Raw genomic sequence first — 23,168 nt, 5'->3', positions numbered from 1 at the left:
ACATTCAAATTCCGAATCAGCACCCTCAAATTGACCAAGAAAGATATCAAAAGTTTATTCACCGACATTTTGAAAAAAAGTGAAACGTTTTGAGGTACCTGGCCATGGTCTAATTTCACAGGAACACATTTTCGATGAATCAAATCAACAAGCGGTCTCAGATGTCGTCACTTTTCTCACAATCCAAAATGTGCGTAAGTAATAAGGGGAGTTTCTAAACGTCGACCAGAAATGACGACCACGACCGGCGACCACGACCAGCGACCAGATAAATTTGGGTTATCGAGTTTTTTCCCTTTCTCCAAACTTTTTTGAAACAAGTTTGAGAAGCTTTGTATTTCATCATCACATTATTATTTCTGTCGAAATTAGTCATTTTGTCAGCATAAAGGCAATAGAATAATTGATTAGATTCATATCTGTAAAACTGGCCTTCCTAATTTTTTCTTACTCACAAGTTCTATCTATTCATACTAAAAGCATCTCATTCAGTATAATTAAAAAAAACTTACAGACATCATACTTAATGACCCTGTCAATATTTTTGTCAAATAGTGTCACTTTGTCAAGAAAATGACTGGTTACTTCAAAGGTCACTTTTTAGTATTCTGAGGACATGATTTAAACATTCTCTACGGTGGAGAGAGTAGACTAGTTGGATGCCTAGATCAAAAGTTATGCTAAATTTAAGATTTTGGAATTTTATAGGGTTTTAGCTGGGTTTTATGATATGCCTGCACAAAAAAGTCATAAAACCTGATCTGGTCGGTGTATAATTGTAAAATTTGGTATACATGCTACTAATAAGATTATATCCCCCCCCCCTAATAAAAAAAGGGTTAAACGATAAAAGGGACTCGCATTGTTTTATTTCTAAAGGTAGATTGTTCCACAGATGTGTGGTTGAGGTAATGAACGTTCGACTAGCAAAAGTGTTTTTGGAAAGAGGGACAACGACTTTATTCTCTCTTGCAAAGCGAGTGCGGCGTTCATGTCGCTCGCTAGCAGGCTTTACCCGATCACACAAATATTTTTGCGCAATGTTGCGCATCCCTTTGAACATCATCAGTGTTTTATTGTATTCGACAATCTGATCAAATGTCTTGTTGATGGGCATGGTTTTAGAGATGTTGTTCAGAAGTGAATCAAACTTGTTGTGATTTGCCTTTGGCACAATGCTACAAGAATTGGAACGATATGTAATGTGTGACATTAACAAGAGCATTTAAAAGCATTTTTTTCGTGTGATCGTGCGTCAAGAAAGATAGAGATGCCTTTTATTTTGTTTAGTTTGAGATAGGCTTTCTGGCGAGCACTGTTGGCCTGGGCATCCCAGTTAAGGTTTTCATCAAAGATGACACTGAGATATTTCACTTTCTCCTTGCATTCAAGAGCGTCACCTTGAAATTGGATAGGGACGCCTCTTGCATTTCTTCAGTTTGTTTGATCTTCCAAAGTATATGACTTCGGTTTTGCCTGTGTTTATTTTGGTGTCCCTAATGATCGGTGATCCAAGTTTGAGTGTACGGACATTGATACCGTCTAGTCCAGTAGCTTTATTGTTGTCAAGCTGTGATATAATTTTTGGACTGAATAAATACTAACATTGGAGAATTGAAAATGATTTTCATTTACAGGCACAGATATATATTTTCTGTATTAGAAAAGTTAAAAATCTCCCCGAGCTGAGATCCTACGGTGGCAAAGAATTTATTAAGAGTACCTGCCATTTTTTTTGTCTGATATGTGCTTGTCTTCATGGGTCAGACTATGGGGTGAAACATTGTTAGATTTACTACCAGGTACTAAGCTCTGCAATGTTTTCCACAATTTTACTTGATTAGTCTGATTTGTTTTCATTTATGGCTTTTTGGTAATATTCTTTTTTCAAATGACTATTAAGCTTAATAACGGCATTCCTTTTTTTTGGTAAACTGTTTCCACTCAACAGAGCCTCTCTCAGATCGAGCTGCCACTTTATCAAGATAATCTCTCTCCTTTATCGCATCAAGTTGACCTCGTGGAGGGCTATCATGATTTATCCTTCTCTGAACCATTGGAGCATGACGATCAAGTACATCTAGCACATTGATGTTAAAGATATCAGCCACCTCGTCTACATTAGTAGAGTTGAGAATGTCAGACCAGTCGAGATTCGCTAGGTCTTCGAGAAAAGCCTCTTGGTCGAAGTTTTTGAAGGACCTGGTGGTTATGGTCCTTGGTTGTCTATTGATATTGGTTTTCTCTCTTCTTAGAAAAACAAGTGAATGATCACTTATCCCAATATTAGCAATAGAACTAGTACAGTGGGTGAAAAGTCATTTCACCCACTGGTGCGACCGCCCTGAAAATTTAATTAAACTCATTTTGATTTTTATAATTATCTTTCCACCTGTCTGTTTGATTTTTGAGATTAAAAATTTGCAAACTAAGTAAAGTTGCTTAAAATACCAATTGATCAAACCGGAAAAATCTCACATTTTGTTAACTTAAGAAGTCAATTAATTACTCAATAGTTCGGCAACACGTTTTTATTAGAATATCTTCCTCCAGATTATTAGAAAGGCGAGTTGGCGAGATTTTAATAAAAATAAGCCCAATGTAATATGTTTTATTTGCTAATATTGAATAGTACACTAACTGCCATCGCCTAATTTTAAAACCCCTTGTAAGAACTAATTACCGAAAGGTAATCTGACTTCAATCAAGAGTTATTGATTTGATTCTTATAAAGTAGATGCTTATAAGAAAAGTAAATATGCTCATCTTTTTCGCCATCCTTTGTTTACCTTGTAAGAACCAATTACCGAAAGGTAAATTGCCTTCAATCAAGAGTTATAGATTAGGTCCTTATAAATTAGATGCTTATAAGAAAAATAAATATGCTCATCTTTTTCGCCATCCTTTGTTTACTTTGTAATAACTAAAAACCGAAAGGTAATCTGCCTTCAATCAAGAGTTATTGATTTGATTCCTATAAATTAGATGCTTATAAGAAAAATAAATATGCTCATATTTTTCGCCATCCTTAGTTTACTTTGTAAGAACTAATTACCGAAAGGTAAATTGCCTTTAATCAAGAGTTATTGATTTGATTCTTATAAAGTAGATGCTTATAAGAAAAATAAATATGCTCATTTTTTTCGCCATCCTTTGTTTACTTCATAATAACTAATTACTGAAAGGTAAATTGCCTTTAATCAAGAGTTTTTGATTTTATTCTTATAAAGTAGATGCTTATAGTAAAAATAAAAATGCTCATATTTTTCACCATCCTTTCTTAGCGACAGCGGCGGTGGTGTCATCGGACGAAAATTTAGAAAACGAAAGTAAAAAGTATCGGTGGACGGACTTTCTAAATACTTTGATTTTATCAAAGTAAGTTTAACCACGATAAATATAATTTCTTTTCCCTGTTTCTCCTCCCGTGCACATTTTATTGCCACCTAGCGGAGCGCAGCGGAGCGCAGCGGAGCGCAGCGGAGCGTAGGTGGCTTAATAGTTTCGCGATGAGTGAGAAGCGGGTTAAATTTTTTCGCTGTTTTTTTTTTTTTTTTTGTTTTTGTCGTCTTTCAGTTTCCGTATGTTTTACATTCCGTAGTTTATCCGGGCAATACCTTTAGGGCGCAAATTATGGCGTGGGTGTTTGGCTGCGGGCGTGGTACGGCCAATATTCTAAAGGTGGACTCACTCACAAAGATAAAAAACAGCGCTTTCCTCAATAATTAAAATACGTTAGTGTAAGCAGTGTAACCAAGCCTTCGTAAACATTCATCGCGAGAACTTTTTAATGGCTGCAAATGGCTGCTTGATTGGGTTGATTGCACATGAATGCTTTTCTTTTGAAGCTTGCTGCTGCTTATCATGTTTTCTGGTCTTTTGTAGAGTATTTAAAGAGGTTTATTATTCGTTTACTACTAAGTATTTTATGTGTGTGTAGTTAGTGAATGCACCAATAAATTGATAATGCTCAGTAAGTAGTACAAAAAAAGTTAATTTTCCACAATCAATATCAATAAATAACAGCAAACATCAACACATAGCCCTCTTCTTCACTAAAACTACAAACAGCACAGGTATGATCTTTTTTTCCTTTTTTCACCAGATAGTTATGTGTTAAATGTTAACCAGTTGTGACAAATAGTCAGTTTTTTATCTGATGAAGTTATGATTGGTGTTCAATGAGTTTGGTTGAGAAAAAGCTCCAGCTTTTCCTCCCCGATGCCAGCCCAGGCGATGTCAACCGAACCCTATCAAACCGATTTTCGTTATCGAACTATCAAATTTCATCGAACGAAATCGAACGGTTAGGTGTTTAATTACTGAACCTGATCGAACAGTAATCGAACTTTACCGGAAAGTCTTCAGTTTGATTTAAAGTTTGATTACTTATATCGTAGTTCGATCAAGTTCAATCAATGTTTTTGTAGCTCAAATGGTTCCTACCTTGAGTTACCTTGAGCTTGTTTCGTAATATCTTTACGCATCCATCCTGTGAGGACCGATGTAAATTTTCATATTGATGATGCTGTTTGTTTCAGCTCGTCTCATCATAGTGTAGCCAGTCACGAGTGGCTCGTCGGGAACTGTAAAAAGATATTTATCCAGCTCAGTTTTGAATTTCAATTTCTTGCACCCAGTGAGATCCCTTAGACGTTTTGGCAGCGAGTTGAAAAGCCTTGGTCCTTGGACTTTAAAACTTGAGTATATGACTTTTTGCCAGGGCCCCCTTTTCACTAGTGGTATGTGACATTTTCTTCCTTGCCTGGGATTGGCATAGAACGTGATTGTCCCAGGATTTGGGACAAGCTTCTCAATAATACACCAAGTGTATATGATAATATATCTTTCACGCCTTCTCTGCAGTGAAAACAGTTTTAATGTTTGTAGTCTTTCCCAATAGTTTTGGTTGTGTAGGTTTTTAATCCTCCTTGTGAATGATTTTTGGAGATCTTCGATCTGCTGGATCAGATTAACTTCATTGGGTGACCATAGTTGAGAACAGTTGTCGATGTGTGGTATGACTAAAGACTTCCAAAGAGTGAGCATGACATCATGTTCTCTTGAGCTGAATGTTCTCAGAATCCAACCAATGAGTATCTGTACTTTTTCTACAATGGTTAGAATATGTTGGTTGAATTTGACAACCAAAAGAAACACCATTCTAGACTCTGTATAGTTGAGCATAAGAATTAGTGAATAAGTGAAAATAAAAATTAAAAGGAAAAAGTACAGAAGAAAAAGTCAAAAATCAAATGTTTGGCAAGCTACAACTGGTGGATATCAACAACAATCAATCCTGCCTGGCTCGTTTGTATGTTAAGTCTGAAGACCACCTCATCGAATAAACTCTGACGCTTCAACATCAGGCTGCACTCATCCCACAGTGCAGCCATTCAGCTAAGTGACTAATACTATTTACAACTATACTCTAACATCATGAATCTACTACGCATAGCATCACTTATTGTTTTCTGTTGGCACCTCCAATCTTCTGAGATTACAACAATAAACCAAGGCAACTCCTTATTGTGCTGTAAACTTCTGTCGAATAATGAAATCTGTTTGATGTCAATTGCACTTATTTACCAGGAAAATCGATTACATCATTACTGCGTACACCCACATGGATTGTTACAACAACTGCTTCTATTCCTAAGCGGTACAGTCGAAATCAACCCAGGACCGACTTCAAAATTAAAATTTCCTTGTGGCCAATGTTCAAAAGCTGTAAAGAATTCTCAGAAAGCAATTGCATGCGATATTTGTAACCAATGGTACCACTGTGAATGTGTATCAATGGGGGACCAGGTTTTTGACTGCTATGTTGACGATGAAACCCTTGAATGGACATGCTCTCTATGTGTACTTAAAGACGTTACACCCAGTGTTTTTGACACCTCGATATCTTCAATATCATCAGACGAAACATTCAACTCGGAAAACAATCGTTCATTTGATGTACCTCCGAAAAAATCCAAATCAAAAAGACTCCGCATTTGCATTTGTAACTTTCAAAGCATCTATAATAAAGGTAAACTTTTGCAGAATACTTTATTGGAAAATGACATTGATATCATGCTAGGATCCGAATCGCACTTATCATGTAACATCTTCAATTCAGAATTTCTACCAGAGCACTACACAGCCTCAAGGCAAGATAGAGCAGACGGAAAAGGAGGTGTTATTATTATCTACAAAGTCAGCTTGTTGGTTGAAGAAATTAAACAAAAATCAGGTGAAATCATTTCCATTAAAGTAAAAACATTTGAAAAGCCGATATTACTGACAGCATGTTATAGATCAACGCAAAGCACAAAAGAACAAGATCAACAACTTATAAACAGTTTGGAGCAAATAATCTCTAAACACAAAAACATACCAGTATGGATTGGCGGAGACTTTAATTTGCCAGACATCAACTGGGATTCAAAAGAAATCGCTACAAATCACTACTCAAAAGAGACAAATGAAAACTTTTTAAATCTCTTTGACACGTTAAACCTTACCCAACACGTAAACTTTACCACACGTAAAAAATCAGTACTTGATCTCTTCCTAACCAACCGTCCAGGTTTGATAGAACGTTGTGAACCGCTACCCGGCTTTGGAGATCACGATACAGCAGTTATATCAGATATTTTATGTCACCCTACCAAAATTAAACCTATTCGACGCAAAATATATATTTGGAAGAGGGCAAACTTAACAGCTTTAAAAGACCAAGTACAGAATAAGATAAACAGACTTATTGAAATTGAATCAACCGCAACATCAATAAACACTTTATGGTTTCAATTCAAAGACATTCTTCAGACAGCTCAAGATGCACATGTTCCAACAAAAATGACATCTTCAAGATACACCCAACCTTGGTTCAATAGAGATTGTAAACGTGCTACCCGAAAGAAAAAAAGACGTTACCGAGTATACAAACGTACAAAACTTGATAAGGACTATACCAAATACATTCTTGCAGAAAAGGAAGCTAGAAAGACATGCGACAACACCTATAACAATTACATCCGAGACAAAGTACTCAGCGATAAAAAGAACACTAAAAGATTCTTCTCCTTTATAAAAGCAAAAAAGACAAACATTGTTGGAGTCAGTCCGCTGTTAGACAATAACGGGCAAATTCAAACAGAAGATCTTAGCATTGCAGAGACACTGAATAAACAGTTTTCTAGTGTTTTCTCTGCCGATGATGGAATATCACCCGAAATTAACGACCCACAAGGCCCTCCAATTGGAAAAATTACCTTTACCAAAAATGGCATCACCAAACTCTTAAAAGACCTTGATCCAAATAAAGCGAGCGGACCAGATGGAATATCAACAAGGATCTTAAAAGAATGTGCTGACGAGATTTCAGACTTTCTCGTCTTATTGTTTACAGCATCATTACACCAAGGAAAAGTACCAAATGATTGGAAACAAGCTAATATCACCCCGCTATACAAAGGTGGAAACAAAAATCGTTCAAAGCCTGAGAACTATCGACCCGTTAGTTTGACTTCTACAACTTGTAAAATCATGGAACACATCATACATAGTCACGTAATGTCTCATTTTGACCGAACAAAGATACTCTCCAATAGCCAGCACGGATTCAGAAAACATAGATCTTGTGAAACCCAACTGATCCAAACAGTTCATGACATTGCTAAAGCAATTAATGACAAAGAACAAATTGATTCCATCTTGCTTGATTTTAGCAAGGCCTTTGACAAGGTTGGGCACAGGAAACTCATACTGAAATTGAAACATTACGGTATAAACGGTGACATTCTAAACTGGATATCAGACTTTCTCCATGATAGAACTCAATGTGTCGTTGTTCGAGGAACTTCATCTAAACATTCAGCAGTCATTTCAGGTGTCCCCCAAGGTACCGTTCTCGGCCCCCTCCTGTTTCTCGCCTATATCAATGATATGCCATTAGAAACGAATTCAAAACTTGCTTTATTCGCTGACGATTCTTACCTGTACCGGAAAATAATGTCATCCAAAGACGCAGAACAACTGCAAAATGATTTAAATAAACTCGTTCTTTGGGAGCAAAAATGGTCAATGGAATTTCATCCAGAAAAGTGCAAGCTGCTGAGGATAACAAACAAACGTAAGATCATCAACGCTGATTATCAAATCCATGGAAAAGAGATTGAGAAAGTTGATAAAGCGAAATACCTTGGTGTGACATTGCAAAAAGGTCTGTTGTGGAATACACATGTATCAAATATCTGTGCAAAAGCAAACAATACCAGGTTCTTCCTACAGCGAAATCTTGTCAAGAGTAACCCAGAAATGCGGCTTAAATGCTTTAAAATCTTCGTAAGACCAACATTAGAGTATGCATCAACTGTTTGGGACCCAGCTGGAAATGAAACTTTAAAAGCTAAAATTGAAATGGTTCAGAGAAAGAGTTTGCGCTGGATCTACAGCTCGTGGCAACAGACTGTAAGCCCAACAATGTTAAGAAGAAAAGCTGACCTTGAAACTCTAGACGAACGTAGATGCAGAGCTCGGGTAAAAATGCTACACGAAATATATCATTCAACAAAACAGGTAAATAGAGAAATGATACCAATAAAGCAAAGATGTGCTAATACAAAGTTTAACCCTATCCAAAGCAGGATAAAGATATACGCAAACTCTTTTACACCAAATACGGTGGGGCTCTGGAACAAATTACCAACAAAATTGACAAACATAAAAGACCTGGATGTTTTTAAGAAAGAAATGGATAAAATATCAATTAGCGATTTTTAATCCTATTAAAATATTCAAAATTTTAAACATTATCTTATTTATTTTTACCCACAATTGCGAATATAAACCTTTGTCAAGCTCTAACAAATTCACAACTCACTTCAGCTTTTCTCAACTTCTCGAGTTTACTTTCCTTCGACTAACTATCAATGCCAGATTACACCCTTTCCAATATACTGAGCCACGGAGGTAATGTTTTTAGATTAGAGGCTAATATTTTTATCTAGATCTTTATATGTACATAATAAATTGATTTTTACTATTTATTACTTATTATTTTATTATTTCTATATTTTATATATTATAAATTTAGGCTACATTCTTAATATTTTTCATTTTATTAATCATATTTTTTGTTACATTGGCGAGAATAACTTTGTATAAAGTTTTTGCTAATCAAATAATAGAAATAGAAATAGAAATAGAAATAGAAATTTCGCATCGTCTGACATGGTAACACCAAGATCCCTTGTTGAAGATTTGGTTTGGATTATCTTTCCTTCACCTTTGAAATAACTGGTGGCTCCGTTTCCATAATGGAGATGCTCGAACTTTTTTCCATTTAACATCATTTTGTTTATGGTCGACCATTGATAAACATTGTTAAGGTCGTTTTGTAGGTGAAACTGGTCAATGATGTTTTGGATTCCTTTCTTTACTCGTGTGTCATCAGCAAAACTTGCAAGTTCTGCTTTGGTTGTCCCTTCATCAATGTCTGATATCATGATGATGAAGAATAATGGCCCAAGAACCGATCCTTGAGGTACTCCTGATTGAATTTTTGCCTGGTACGACTTGTGACCGTCTACAGATACTACTTGGTTTCTGTCTTGAAGAAATGACTTAATCCATTTAAGTAGTTTGTCTGTTATTCCAATAGATTTCAGTTTTGATAGCAGTATCCTGTGGTCGACTTTATCAAATGCTATACAACATCTACATCCAATTCTTCTTCTAGTTTTGATAGGATACTGTCATAGTGGCTGAGTAATTGACTAAGGCATGATCGCCCTTCCCGGAAACCATGCTGTGTTGGGTTGAACAAGTCATTGTTGTTGATAAATTCGACTATCTTCTTTCGAACTATTTTTTCAAACACCTTGGTGAGATGGGACGTAAGTGATACTGGCCTGTAGTTAGATGGCTCTCCTTGATCTCCACTCTTTGATATTGGTGTGATATGATTTCTTTTGTGAATCTCCTCTGTTACTCCATGGTTCAGACAGTTCCTCCAGAATATTGCGAGTGGCTTAGCAAGTTCTTCTTTGCAATTTTTCAGCAAAATCGCAGGAAATCCATCAGGACCTGGAGCAGAGTTTGGTGACAATGTTGAGATTGCTTCAATGAAATCTTTTTCGTCAAAGTCTATGTCTTTTAGCACGTTTGGACATATTGTTGGATGAGTGACGTCATTTTCCGATGGTACACTGAAAACCGATGTGTATTGGTCTTGGAGTATATTAGCAATACGGTCAGCATCATATATCAAAGAATTATTTTTGTCACGCAGTGGTCCAACTAAAATTGCTAGCGCAACAGCTCTAGCCTAAACGATCCCTAACAAACATTGCATTAGGAGGGTGAGGTATCACACTTTCTTTATTCTGAAGATAAAAAAAATGGCTTTTAAGCTTCTTAGCATGGGCGTCTGCTAATAAGCCGTCGGAAATGGGCAACAAGGTAATAAATCAAGCTTCAATATCGAACTTCGCCATTCTTGATACACCTTTTGCTAATCAGGATTTTCATTTTGAATCATTAAAAAACTCCAGTGGTACCGTTGTTTTGTATAAGATTCCCATTTCCGCACTAAGATTGTTGATACTTTTCTGGAATCTTTCCCCTATATATATTTTACGGGATAACCAGTAAAAAATTGGGGAGGGTTCTTTAATTGGATGCAGTTTAAAGCAGTTATAAAGGAGTCATTGTTGCAATTTGTACTTATTTAGATTTATTGCATATAGAAAAACCGCTTAGCCTATCATTTTTATTTAGATGTTTATATATACTGTCATTTTTAAAACTAACCCATCATTTTTATTTATTTACACTGACATTCTGCGGTTCCAGGGCCTTTTGTGGTACATACACCTGTAGATAGATTATTTACATTGTTATTTTTAGAAAAAAAAGAAAATCTTCACATTTATATCTTCATGTAACCAAACGTATTGTCTTATAAGTGACACTGTTAAAGAAAGTTAATCTCCCATTACAGAACTTTTTTTTCATCATAAAATCGACTTCTCTAAAATAAAAATAGGGTTCTTCCGTCTAGAAATAAAAGGATAAAAATTAGTAAATAAATAAATAATAGTAATAATATTTAAACATATTATTTGAAAGGTGGCAGTTAGTGTAAGCTATATCTAGTTTATAAGAACATTTTTTATAAAGGTGAATTACTGTAAGTGATAACGTTAAAGAGTTGTTGATTTTTTTTACAATGATGATTTGATTTATATAGATATAAAACAAAATCTTCTTTTGTTTATTTTCTCATTCGCTGATTAATTGAATGTTTATTTGACATGCGCAAGAATAGAAACTAAAAACAGCTAGTGCTAAGGTGAGTTAAGGCAAGTTCCAAACATATTTTGCGTGACGCGCACCGCTTCCCATTGTTCATTAACTTTCGTATATAGCTCAAAAGAAGCGTATTAAGGAGAGGATTTCGGAAAGTGCTGGGCCGAAAATTTAAATTAAGCCAATCTCAAGATATCGGCCAAAAAACTGATTTTTACGTTAGGAAATACGTCGAAAAAACACGTCAAAAAGACTTTAAATGACGTCATATTCAAAAACAGCGATGATAACTTCGATTACATTACTACAATTAACACCAAATTTTGACTGGAGACGTTGATTGTTGATTCTGAAATATTGCATGAAAAAAATTTGAAAATTTTTGATGACATCATCATTATTTGACGTATTTTAATTTTTACCGACAGTAAATGACGTCATCTAAAAATTTTGAAAATTTCTCAACAAATATTTTAGAATCGTTAATCTACGTCTCCAGTCAAAATTTGGTGTTAATTGTAGTAATGTAATCGAAGTTATCGCTGTTTTTAAATATGACGTCATTTAACTTGTTTTTTTGACGTGTTTTTTCGACGTATTTCCTAACGTAAAAATCAGTTTTTGGCAGATATCTTGAGATTGCCTTAATTTAAATTTTCGGCCCAGCACTTTCCGAAATCCTCTCCTTAATACACTTCTTTTGAGCTATATACGAAAGTTAAGGAACAATGGGAAGCGGTGCGCGTCACGCAAAATATGTTTGGAACTTGCCTTAACTCACCTGGTTTTTTGGCGTAAAAATAAAAGTCAAAGAAGGCTTTTCTTCACAATAGTGCTGCCAAAGAATAGCTAGCAGAGTAGTGAAGTGTATTCATTAGCCAACCCTTACATAGCAGCTATATAGCCCTTAGATAGATGCCCGATAGATGTTAATTTAGAATCTTCACTTCACGGTGCCCCCCAAAAACGCTATGTGGCTCATTATTGGTGGTCCAATAAGCTTAAATTTTGGTCAAATGAGACTTCTCAAAGTAAAAATCTGCAGAAAATAGAGGCCGCAATATTTATCTGATCGATTTCAAATTTTGTATGAGCATGGTAGACCAAATTCTCTATGAAATTGCAAATCTTCCTCCTACAGTTATGAATAATAGTCACGTTAAATGGGTTAAAATACCGAATTTTGTATACTTCTAACGCTTTTGCCGAATTGCAGCAATTGTACCTCATCATATTTATAACAGGCGATTCGCATTTTTGAACGTTAATTTCAACGGACTTTTTTCAGATTTCAGGCGAAATTTTCGACTTATAGTCGTCTTGTTTACTTTATAATAACTAATTACCGAAAGGTAAATTGCCTTTAAGCAAGAGTTTTTGATTTTGTTCTTATAAAGCAGATGCTTATAATAAAAATAAATATGCTCATATTTTTCGCCATCCTTTGTTTACTTTATAATAACTAATTACCGAAAGGTAAATTGTTTTCAATCAAAAGTAATTAGATACCCGAGAGTATTACACGTTAAAAAATATTGAGTGACTTGCAAAAGTTCTTTCCCGCGTTTTATTAAATTTGGTCACGCGGTTAATATATTACGGAGGTAATCGTTATTATCTCCTCAGTATTGCACTCATATGCGACAATTGGCCTACCGATTTCGAGAAAATGAGATTTTTCACTGTATACAAAACTGGTGGGACCGCCTTCAGGGCGGTCGATCAATGATATTCACGCAATTTCAATTTGAATACGTGAAAGATTTTACTGACGGACGTAATAAAATCAAACCTTTAGCACGATCAGAATCATTAAAAGCGAACTAAAGAACTGGATTCGAATTTGACTATTTCGTGGACAGAATAATCAGATCGGAAAAAAAATCTTATGTAAAAGAGTGAGAACAGGAAAAAGGCGAATGGAATGAGTAAAAAAACGGACTTTTTGAATTAAACCTTCTTTATTTCCACTTTATCACTATAATCCTAATTAACCTCAATATACTGTAAATCAAAATAATCCAATATTCCAAGTCCCAAAAGTATACTTTTTTTCTACAAGATAAAACTAAAGTGTCTTAATAAAAGACAAAGGTTTTCCCTTCTTTCATCACGTAGTCAATTATCCAATGCAACACCAGATGACCCATGGACAACATTTTGGAATCATTTCCTTCTCATCTTCACTAAATGAATAATCTCGACGGGAGCTTATGCCTGTAAAGAAAAAAAATTAAAATTCGATAACAGTTGATGCTATTTAATTTGATTGTCAAGAAGTATTGGATTATTATCAATCACGTTGGCCTAGTGAAAAGTAAGAAATGTCCCTAATTCGATAAACAAGATGTAAATCTTGAATTTTACAGCTGACGAAGAAAGAACAAAGTGAGACATGTTAGATTTAAAAACTATGTTTAAACTGCATCTGTAGAAATTAATCAAAAAAAAGAACCACATAAAGAAATGCCAGAAAATTTTGCATCGAGAAAATTTTACAATTTTGGCGAACTACTATGAGAGACAGCTGAATTATTTTCCCGGGGGGGGGGGGCAGCTGGGCAAAAGGACCGACGGGTATGTGCGGGCACTAAGGGTGTCTTTTTCAAGGCACCTCAAATGCACTGTAAGGGTCGGAAAAACTAGAGATGCACTGTAAGGGTAGAAATTTCAGAAAATTCTTAAAAAATCTAGATATTTTGACCAAAAATGCTAGAATTTTGACCATTTTTTGCACGAAAGGGATCGAAAATTTGGGGGAAAATGCACTCTAAGGGTATGATTTTCACTGATTTTTGCTGCACTGTAAGGGTGCAATTTTAAAAGCCAATTTTTGGCCCGCACATACCGTCAGTCCGCAAACCCAGTGCCCCCCGGGATTATTTTACTGGTATTTTTGACCGGCAAAATTCAAAACAAGTTAAATATGCGAAATTGACTTCAGTCGATTAGCACGAAAGAGTTTTCTTCTTGTGAATCGTTCTGTCCTCTATCAAATAAAAGGAGTGACCTACGTTTGATTGGAAGATTGTCATCAAGAATTCTTGTTATTTGAGCTTTGATGGAATCTCTCTTCGCATTCATTCGTTGCAATTGGCTGTCCAAAGAATCTTTTTGCTTGGAAATTCTTTCCATCTCGACATCATTGCTTTGGCCAATCGCGACGAGGCGTTCGATCTCCTCTCCTGCAGCTTTTTTATCTGCTTTTGATTTGCCTTAATATAAATCATTAAAGTAATTATTAAAAATCTAAAAGAGTGGTTGATTTAATTATACGTGGAAGATTTACGCCATTCAGCATTATTAGAAATTTATTTCTATAACATTGTTATTTTGTTTTGCCGAAAAAATCATGCTTAATATTCTGAAAGCAGGTCGAAATTCTTGGTAGATAAACTAATGAAAAAGTTCTTTTACTTTAAGTGGGCACTTTTTTTACGTATTATTACTCAACCAATATGATTCAATTTTGGTACCTCGCTATCGTTCAAAAGATGTTTCCAAGTACTACATTATAAGCTTTAGTAAAAATGGTATTTCGAAAACTTTTGAATTTAAGGGTTCCTTCAAGTTGATTACATTATTAGTTATTACATATTTAACAAAGCGAATAGACTCTAATAATTATAAAAATTTACAAAATCTCTCACCTTCAACTTCTGTATTAATAAATGCAACCATCAAGAAGACGGCGAATGCAAATTTCATATTCATCATTTCTGCTTGCAACCTGAAAGAAAATTAAAGTCAGTCCCAAGTTTTCAACAATTTTAACAATATTCGAACAGTGACTTAAGTCACGAATTGTGGTGCAGAACTTTTCGTATTGAAATTAAAAATAAAAGTAAAATTTAGTAAATTTTTTCAACTAAAAAGTCAACTATTTATGAGACACTTTTCAGCTGGTAAAGCTAATTGTAACTAAAGCTTAACTCACTTCTTACACCTCCCAAAGATTATGCCCCCGACAGGTCAGATGTGCCATATCTTGATAGGAAATCCTGCCTAGGTTATGTGACATTACAATAGAATTTTAGCACTTGGATAATCAGAAGCCTCCTGGATTTTCAAAAACAATAGCAACAATAATTTTTTGCAATATTATTTTTTTTTTGCTTCAAAGAGCTTAAAGCACACGAAGTCTAGCCCTTCGGGCTTTATAAATCTCTGATTATGCCCCCAAACAAAGAAAGGTGTTTGAAAAAAACAAAAATTAAATTACATACCAAATATGCTTTGAGTAAGTGCTGATGCTAGTGAGTTCTGGTGATGAGTGATTTTAAAATATCAAAAATTCGCTTTAAATAGTCGAAAAATCACTGGCATTGGAAAAACAATAGACCTCATTTGCATGATATTGAGAAAGCAACGTGTCACAATTATAACTTTCTCAAAATAAGGTTAACAAAGATTTTGATGAACAATAGACTTTAATGACCCAAAGTCAGACGTCCACACAACAATAGCTGGTCAAACTAATTGATGCGTGCAAGAAAATCTAAATAGTTGTGTATTAATAGAGCAAGCCTCCGTAAAAATAAACAAATGTATACTCGTCACCATAGTTGTGTTTTGGCAAGAAATGCGTTCGAAAAATATGGATTAAAAATAATCTTACTTGTGTAACTTATGGCATGTTCAAAAAGCACGCGATATTGGCCGTTTTTGAGACAGGATCAAGAAAAAAATTTTCGTTAATCTTCGTGAATCGCGAATTTTCTGGCAAAAAATAAATTAGGACTTTAATTGAAACTTGAAATTTGTGCTTAGCCCAGTTAGTCCAATCACTAATTGGGCCATTCCATTTCCTATCCATACAAGGGGATAGACGAATTTTTCGAGGGGGTTACTCGATAAAAGAATTGCTAGGGGGGCCTAAGGAAAGTTGTTTCTTTATTCTAATAAGGGGGTAAAAATTAATCTATATTTCCAGGGGGTAAAAAACTGGATTTTTAGTTCGTCCATCCTAACCTTTAAGGTATGAAGAAGAATCTTTCCAAGGGTTTTTTACAAATTTGCCATTTTCCAGGGGGTAACCACACATTTTCAAGAATTATTATTTTTGCTTGAGAAGGTTTGTTCACACCCCTGCATGAATTTTTAATGGAACAACCCACTGTAGCTTAATATAATCTACAGTCAACTTTCTCTCTCTACTTTGAACGTAAACATCGGTCCCTTCAGCTGGGAAAGTGGTATAAGTTAATCGTAGCCCAGCTGGCACACAATGATTTTTCTCCGTTTATCTAATGTTCACAACGTCCATAAAATGTTAAGTGAGCGTTAAAAGAATATTGTGTCCCAGCTGGGAGTGTAATTTGAATCTTTCTCTCATTTGAAAAATTTTTTTATCAGTCCGCACTTGAAAGACGAATTATAGAGAAAGCCTACTTTATTTTGAAAATTTCAAACAAATTTTCATTAACGGGGCTGATTTTTTTCAATCATTTTAAAAATTGAAAAAACAACCTGCTTCACATCTTATTTTGGGTATAGGTGCATAATATTGTTTCTAAAAGGATAACGATATAGCCTACCAAGTAGGTTAAAAGATTTAATTTCATACTGGATTTCTTGATTATAAAATAAAAACCCAAAATCTTTATGTGGCAGACGATCTTTGATTATTGCCAAAGTTCCTTGCTATAAAAACTTTAGAAAAGAAAAGTATTTGAATTACTGGTCTCCACGTTAAATTAGGTTTCATAATAGGCAGAAATACTATCATTCGATTCTTTATTTAATATGCCACATGTTTTTATTAAAACACAACCATGGGGATGCATATATACATTCGACTATTTTTAAAAACTGCATGTCCTACTAATACACAATCTAAAGCAATTTAAGAAGATATTAGATTATTCTTCACAATTTTTCGAACACATTTCTTGTCACAACACAACTATGGTGACGAATATATATTAAATTATTTTTACCGATGCTTGCTCTATTAATACACAACTATTTGGGATGATGATCTTGTACGCATCAATCAGCTAGACCAGCTATTGTTTTAACGCTGCGTAGATTGACCTTGAGTCGTTCAAAGGTTTTGTTTTGGAAATTCTCGTTAACCCTATTTGGAAAAGGTTATATCATGACACGTTGCTTTCTAATTATCATGCAAATGAGGTCTATTGTTTTCCAATGTCAGTGATATTTTGTTTATTTTTAGCCAAAAATTAAAGCAGTCAGGGCAGCGTTTTGAGCAAAGGTTCCGCCGCAGTAGCGTAGACAAGAGGGGCGCAAATTATGTGTAGGAGGACCACTAAAGGTCAGGGTGGAGGACAGATATTATGACGCTGTGTAATTATCGATTTATAATTGCTACCGCAGCAGGGCGAGCGAAGAGGCAGCATAGCTTCACGCAAGATATTGGACAGGATTCTCAAATTCTTGCAAATCTTTGTCAGTAATTTTGTTCCGGTTGAAATAATACTTTCCATAATGTTTGATGCCCGGTTATATTTCATAGTGTAAAATCTATCGCTAGATTCCAAAAAATGCAGAGATCGAAAATAAAGGAACCACTACATACAATCCGTCGTCATGATTGCAGCGCGTTTTAGATGGAAAATAAGTGGCTTTACTGTTTCCTGCCTGGGAAAGGTTTAAGATTCTACTCTAGCTCTTCGAGCTTTAAACTCAATTCTGAGGACGTAAATGTTTACAATCTTGACAACATTTACTCAAATGGCCAATTGCAATGCTAATCTTTAGAAGTTCGGTACGCTTTGATTCTGCGTAGGATGTCACGTGTTTGTGTCTAGCTTCTCAACTTCAAAATGTTGTTGAAAAATAGGGTTATCAGCGTCTTGATAACTTGCATTTATGACTTTGGTGACAATAGTCAGCCAACTCTGTAGAATTTCTTTTCTTGATTCTCAAGTTTGGTTTTATTCAAAATTTTCAATTATTGCATGGATGTATAAACAAAAAACAGGAGAATTAATGTTTTTGAAACCTATCTCGCCCTACGATCAAAAAAGTGTCCAGTTTACGAGTTTACGATGTATACATGCTCATAATCTTATGTATCGTACATTTTTAATGAGCTCTTTTTCTCAATAGTGAAATCTTATTGGCTCATTTCAGTTTTAGAAATTAGATGAGATGAGATCCATTAATTCTGACATCGGTGTAAGAAAATATTTGGACTAAAAGAATTTATTCATCAAATGACAAGATTTTTCAATTAATGTTTTCTTCAATGTGAACTCAATTGTTTGATATTCTCCTCTGAAATTCCCCAGCGACTTTTTGTCTAAAAATTGATACTGAAATCGCATGTGCTTATAAATAAATTTCAATTTTTAGCTTAAGATAATATGTTTTCTAAAAAAAATTGGGTTGGGTTGGCCAAATTCGTCATCAAATTCAACATAACATAAAAAATAACCGACCATTGGATGTTATAAACTCGTCTTGTGGTCAATCAAGTTTGACAAAAACATTGAATTAATCGAAGTACTTATAATTGAATCAATCGAACTTTGATCGAATCAATTGGATCCAATCAAGCCAGAAAAAATTTAAATTTGATTGATGTTCGACAAAAGAGAAGGAAACAGAAAGAGATAATAGCATTGATTTCACGCTAAAGTCTTTGAGAGAGTGTTTTATAAGGTCATTATAAAATTCAGAAAACCATCATATTTATTACAGGCGATTCGTATTTTTGAACGTTAATTTCAACGGACTTTTTTCAGATTTCAGGCGAAATTTTCGACTTATAGTCGTCTTGTTTACTTTATAATAACTAATTACCGAAAGGTAAATTGCCTTTAATCAAGAGTTTTCGATTTGATTCTTATAAAGTAGATGCTTATAAGAAAAATAAATATGCTCATCTTTTTCGCCATCCTTTGTTTACTTTATAATAACTAATTACCGAAAGGTAAATTGCCTTTAAGCAAGAGTTTTTGATTTTATTCTTATAAAGCAGATGCTTATAATAAAAATAAATATGCTCGTATTTTTTGCCATCCTTTGTTTACTTTATAATAACTAACTACCGAAAGGTAAATTGTTTTCAACCAAAAGTAATTAGATACCCGAGAGTATTACACTTTAAAAACTATTGAGTGACTTGCAAAAGTTCTTTCCCGCGTTTTATTAAATTTGGTCACGCGGTTAATATATTACGGAGGTAATCGAAATTGTTATTATCTCCTCAGTATTGCACTCATATGCGACAATTGGCCTACCGATTTCGAGAAAATGAGATTTTTCACCGTATACAAAACTGGTAGGACCGCCTTCAGGGCGGTCGACAATCTTTAGCGGGAGGGCTATTTGATAAAGTGGGATCAATCAACGTGGAAGAATGTTCAGTCATTCGAGTAGGAGAGGAGACATACTGAGTGAGGACTTTAGATTTACAAAACTTAAAGACGGTAAAGTGTCTTCTATTGTCTTTGTGCATGGTGGTCGATATAGAGAGCAGATATAGATGGGTTTTGATTTTTTGAATTTAAGCTCAACCCATAATGACTCGTGAGCTTTAATTATATCCAAACGATTCGAAAAATAAATCATAGTACCACCACCATGGAGGGTGCGGTGTTAATGTTAATGTATGTTAATTGTATATATTCTTTAAAGTCGAAAAATGTGTACAAATCTGTACTAGCTTTAAGCTAATAGAGTTCGACTGCCTATTTTACAAAATGAATCATTCATCATCATCATCTGTTAATGCCCAATCGCTGACGATTTCTTCTGTAGAGCATTTTGGTTTATAATTTGAAGATATTTTTGTTCGGTTTTATAATTTTTTAACGAAGCGTAGTTTTGTTCTTGGGCTTCCTCTTACGCACCAGTTGAATCCTTTATTGTTATTGTCTTGGTTAAGTTTCTTCGCTTGTTCGTGCATCTCCTTGATCTTTTTCCGTTCGTTGATTATGAAATCTTCCGTTATACTTACCTGAAAGAAACAAGTTTCTTTTAGCATGTGTAAATTCTTCATGATAAGATCTTTGTCATGTTGACTTTGCAGGGTGACTTTCAGAGGACGGCCATTCTTTGTTTTTCTGTCTCCTAATCTGTGGTGAGTAACATTGATTTCTGAAACATTGATGTCATCTAGGAGTTCTCGGAACCGAAATATGTCATATTTTTTCCCATTTTCTTCTTCTTCCTTATCTGGGCCTGAATATTCAAGAAACCCGTGAATGATCATATTCAGTTTTCTAGATTCTATGTCTCTCTTTTCACTTTCTTCCTTCCGTTTTTGTTCTTCGGCAGATTTTAAGTCTTCTTTGTGCTTCTTGGTAATCTCAGCGTATGTTTTCTTTGATGTTTCCGTCATTATTTCTGCTGTGTAATTTATTTCTTCCTTTATCATGCTTCTTGTCTTTTCCTCCATCTCTTGTAGTTTTCCTGCCAGAAAGGTTTTGAGGTCATTTTTGATGGAATCACGGGTTTTTGTGTTGGTGTTGACCTCGCTGTTCAGTTTTTGTATGACGTTGTCTTTCTTTTTAAGTTCATTTTGCATCATATGTTGAGTGTTTTTTCCCACTTTATTTCTTAGGTTTTTCGTTATTCGTACGCAGTTTGAACATAAGTAATGATCGTTGTAGGATGTCACGAATATTTGTAGTTGATACAGGGGTAGCTGTGTGCACTCATAATGAACTGATCTTTTACATTTTTTGCATGTTAAGCGATCCAGGTCATCGTCTTCAGTACATCTTGACGGCGTGCAAGCTTGAGGTGGTGAGGCTGCTTCGAAAGGGTGATCTTTATCCATTTTGATGTTATTTTCATGAATTTTGATGTTTTTATTGGTTTTCAGCCATTTTTTCGAAGAGCGTTGCAAAAGCGTCTGATCTAGTTGACGTCAAATAAAAACTGGTCTAGCCTACAGGGTAAATACCTAGGTATAGAGACTTCACTATCAGTGATTGTCGAGTCAATTTTAGTCTCATTCAGACATCGAATATCAAATCTTTATTGGTGAAAGAGAAGTTTTAAGAAATCAAGCTTCGACCTAAGGCCATTCATGTTTAAATGAGCTATATCAAGACTTGATTTTCTGAAGAGATTCAGAGGATCGATGTTATCAGGCATCGTAAAGCCATCCTTGTTTTAATATTCGTATTGTTATTTGCGATAATTATTCCTTTGTTTTTTTTGTCTCCTAAACTCCGCACTGCTAGGGTCTACCATTTTGAGCTCCAATGCGCACGGAATCGACGTCACCCTCCACCGTACAGCGATAACTTTCGACAAACGCTACAAAGAGTGGCCTTGAATTTAGAACGTCATGGACTGACTCCAAGGCAAACTTAAAATCCTTAAATATAAAAACCTTTAAAGCACCGAAAACGCTATATTGTCATTAGCCGTGTGAATACGGGCTTAATTAACTAGGCTAGTTAGGGTAGTCAGATCTTTATGATACATGTTGCGGCTTGTTTTGACGCTTCCAGTCTTCCAATTAAAATCAAATTTGAGAAATTTATGTATCAATACACTCTTCTCGAGATGCATAAATTTATTGTTGTCCTCGTTTTCAAACAGATTTCATTGCCATAAAATTACATATTCACAGTGATAATTGTGTTGTTTACACCTCATGAGACATTTTGAATTTCAAGTACTTTTGTTTTAGAGTTAATGTTTGCCTTTTGGGAATTTAAATTGGTTTAAATGTATAATTTCACAGCAATGAAATCTGTTTGAAAACGAGGACAACAATAAATTTATGCATCTCGAGAAGAGTGTATTTTACAGTATACCCCTGGTTGTCAAAATGCAGGTTTAGAGCCCCCAAAACGGAGGTGTAGCTAAAATCAAATTATTAAGCCCGGTGGTAATATGGGGAAAAACTATGAACATATTTGTGTTTTCCCTTAAATTTACGACCCGATGGATGTAAAATTTATGATTTTTATGAAATATTTCAAGTTTTCGATATTGCAAAGTCCAAACTGAAAGTTTAGAAATTTTCAAAATGACAATTTTGATTTAACAACGTCTTAATCAAGTTTTTGAAAACAAAACTCTTTTGAAAATAGTTCCATTCATGTATGGAATAAGCTGTGAAAATTTTAGAAAAAAAGCTTAACTGAAACTGAAAATATTAAGCTTTAAAGATATTTTTCTCCTATATTTTGCAAAAAAATGACAGAATTTGCCGTTTTTGCTGATTCAGCGAAAAATTGCATATATAATGTCAATTTTTTGTTATAAACTATTAACTTAAAGTGATAGGAATAGAATTCCAAGATTTTTTGCTTTTCCTCATATTTAGAATTTTCGGTTTTGTCAATGCTGATTCTAGGGCTCCAAAATACTGGTTGACCTTCAAGATGCTATATCTTTTACCCAGCCTCTAAAGTCACAGATGTATTTGCATTTTCTGAACGGCATTAGGTGTAGAAAGTTTCCTATACCCCGTTTTCATAACTTATTTTCAATATCCAAGGAGCTAGAGTGAGTTATATGCAATTTTTATCTAATTTTGGTGTTAAAATATTTCCTTTAGACGCAAATATGTTATTTTGAATCCGTCTCAAACCAGCAAAAACATGCTCATTTTTAAGTATAACCATCATTCTTTCAAAATAAACAAAAATCGTTTGATTCTGATAAATCTACAAGTCAGAATCTTCATTTTAATGAAAACCTCCGTTTTGGGGGCCGTCTCCGTTTTGGGGGCCATATACTGTAGTTTCTTTTTCGTCGTCGCTCTTGGGATTAATGATAATGTGACTTTTGATAATAACACTCTTTGACGGAGTACAAGAAAAATTAGAGGAAGTTAAGAATATATGTGATTGATGAAATAAGAAACACCATTCTTATGAAAAAACCTGTACTGCAACATTTTTTCATACGAAAATTCAATCTGATATTAA

General features: G+C 34.7%; 1 protein-coding gene across 1 annotated transcript; it reads right to left on the bottom strand.

The window, feature by feature from the left end:
* Positions 1 to 13,243: 13,243 nt before the first annotated feature.
* Positions 13,244 to 15,620, bottom strand: LOC136807318 (uncharacterized). Its single transcript, XM_067063923.1, has 4 exons — positions 15,528 to 15,620; positions 14,952 to 15,031; positions 14,316 to 14,516; positions 13,244 to 13,518 (listed from the first exon to the last, which is right to left on the bottom strand). The coding sequence occupies exons 2-4, from the start codon at positions 15,016 to 15,018 to the stop codon at positions 13,424 to 13,426; spliced, it is 363 nt and encodes a 120-aa protein (XP_066920024.1). The 5' UTR covers positions 15,019 to 15,031; positions 15,528 to 15,620; the 3' UTR covers positions 13,244 to 13,423.
* Positions 15,621 to 23,168: the final 7,548 nt, after the last annotated feature.

The sequence above is a fragment of the Clytia hemisphaerica genome, unplaced genomic scaffold (genome assembly GCF_902728285.1).
Source record: "Clytia hemisphaerica strain Z4C2 unplaced genomic scaffold, Clytia hemisphaerica genome assembly, whole genome shotgun sequence".
NCBI classification, from domain to species: domain Eukaryota; kingdom Metazoa; phylum Cnidaria; class Hydrozoa; order Leptothecata; family Clytiidae; genus Clytia; species Clytia hemisphaerica.
The sequence above is the reverse complement of the archived record's forward strand: the minus strand, read 5'-3'. Positions and strand labels throughout refer to the sequence as shown.

Coding starts and splice junctions, on each gene's coding strand:
- LOC136807318 (XM_067063923.1), bottom strand. CDS start 15,018: ATGATGAATATGAAATTTGCATTCGCCGTCTTCTTGATGGTTGCATTT. Junction 14,517..14,951: donor TATTAATACAGAAGTTGAAG/GTGAGAGATTTT, acceptor ATTTATATTAAG/GCAAATCAAAAGCAGATAAA. Junction 13,519..14,315: donor TGACAATCTTCCAATCAAAC/GTAGGTCACTCC, acceptor TTTTCTTTACAG/GCATAAGCTCCCGTCGAGAT.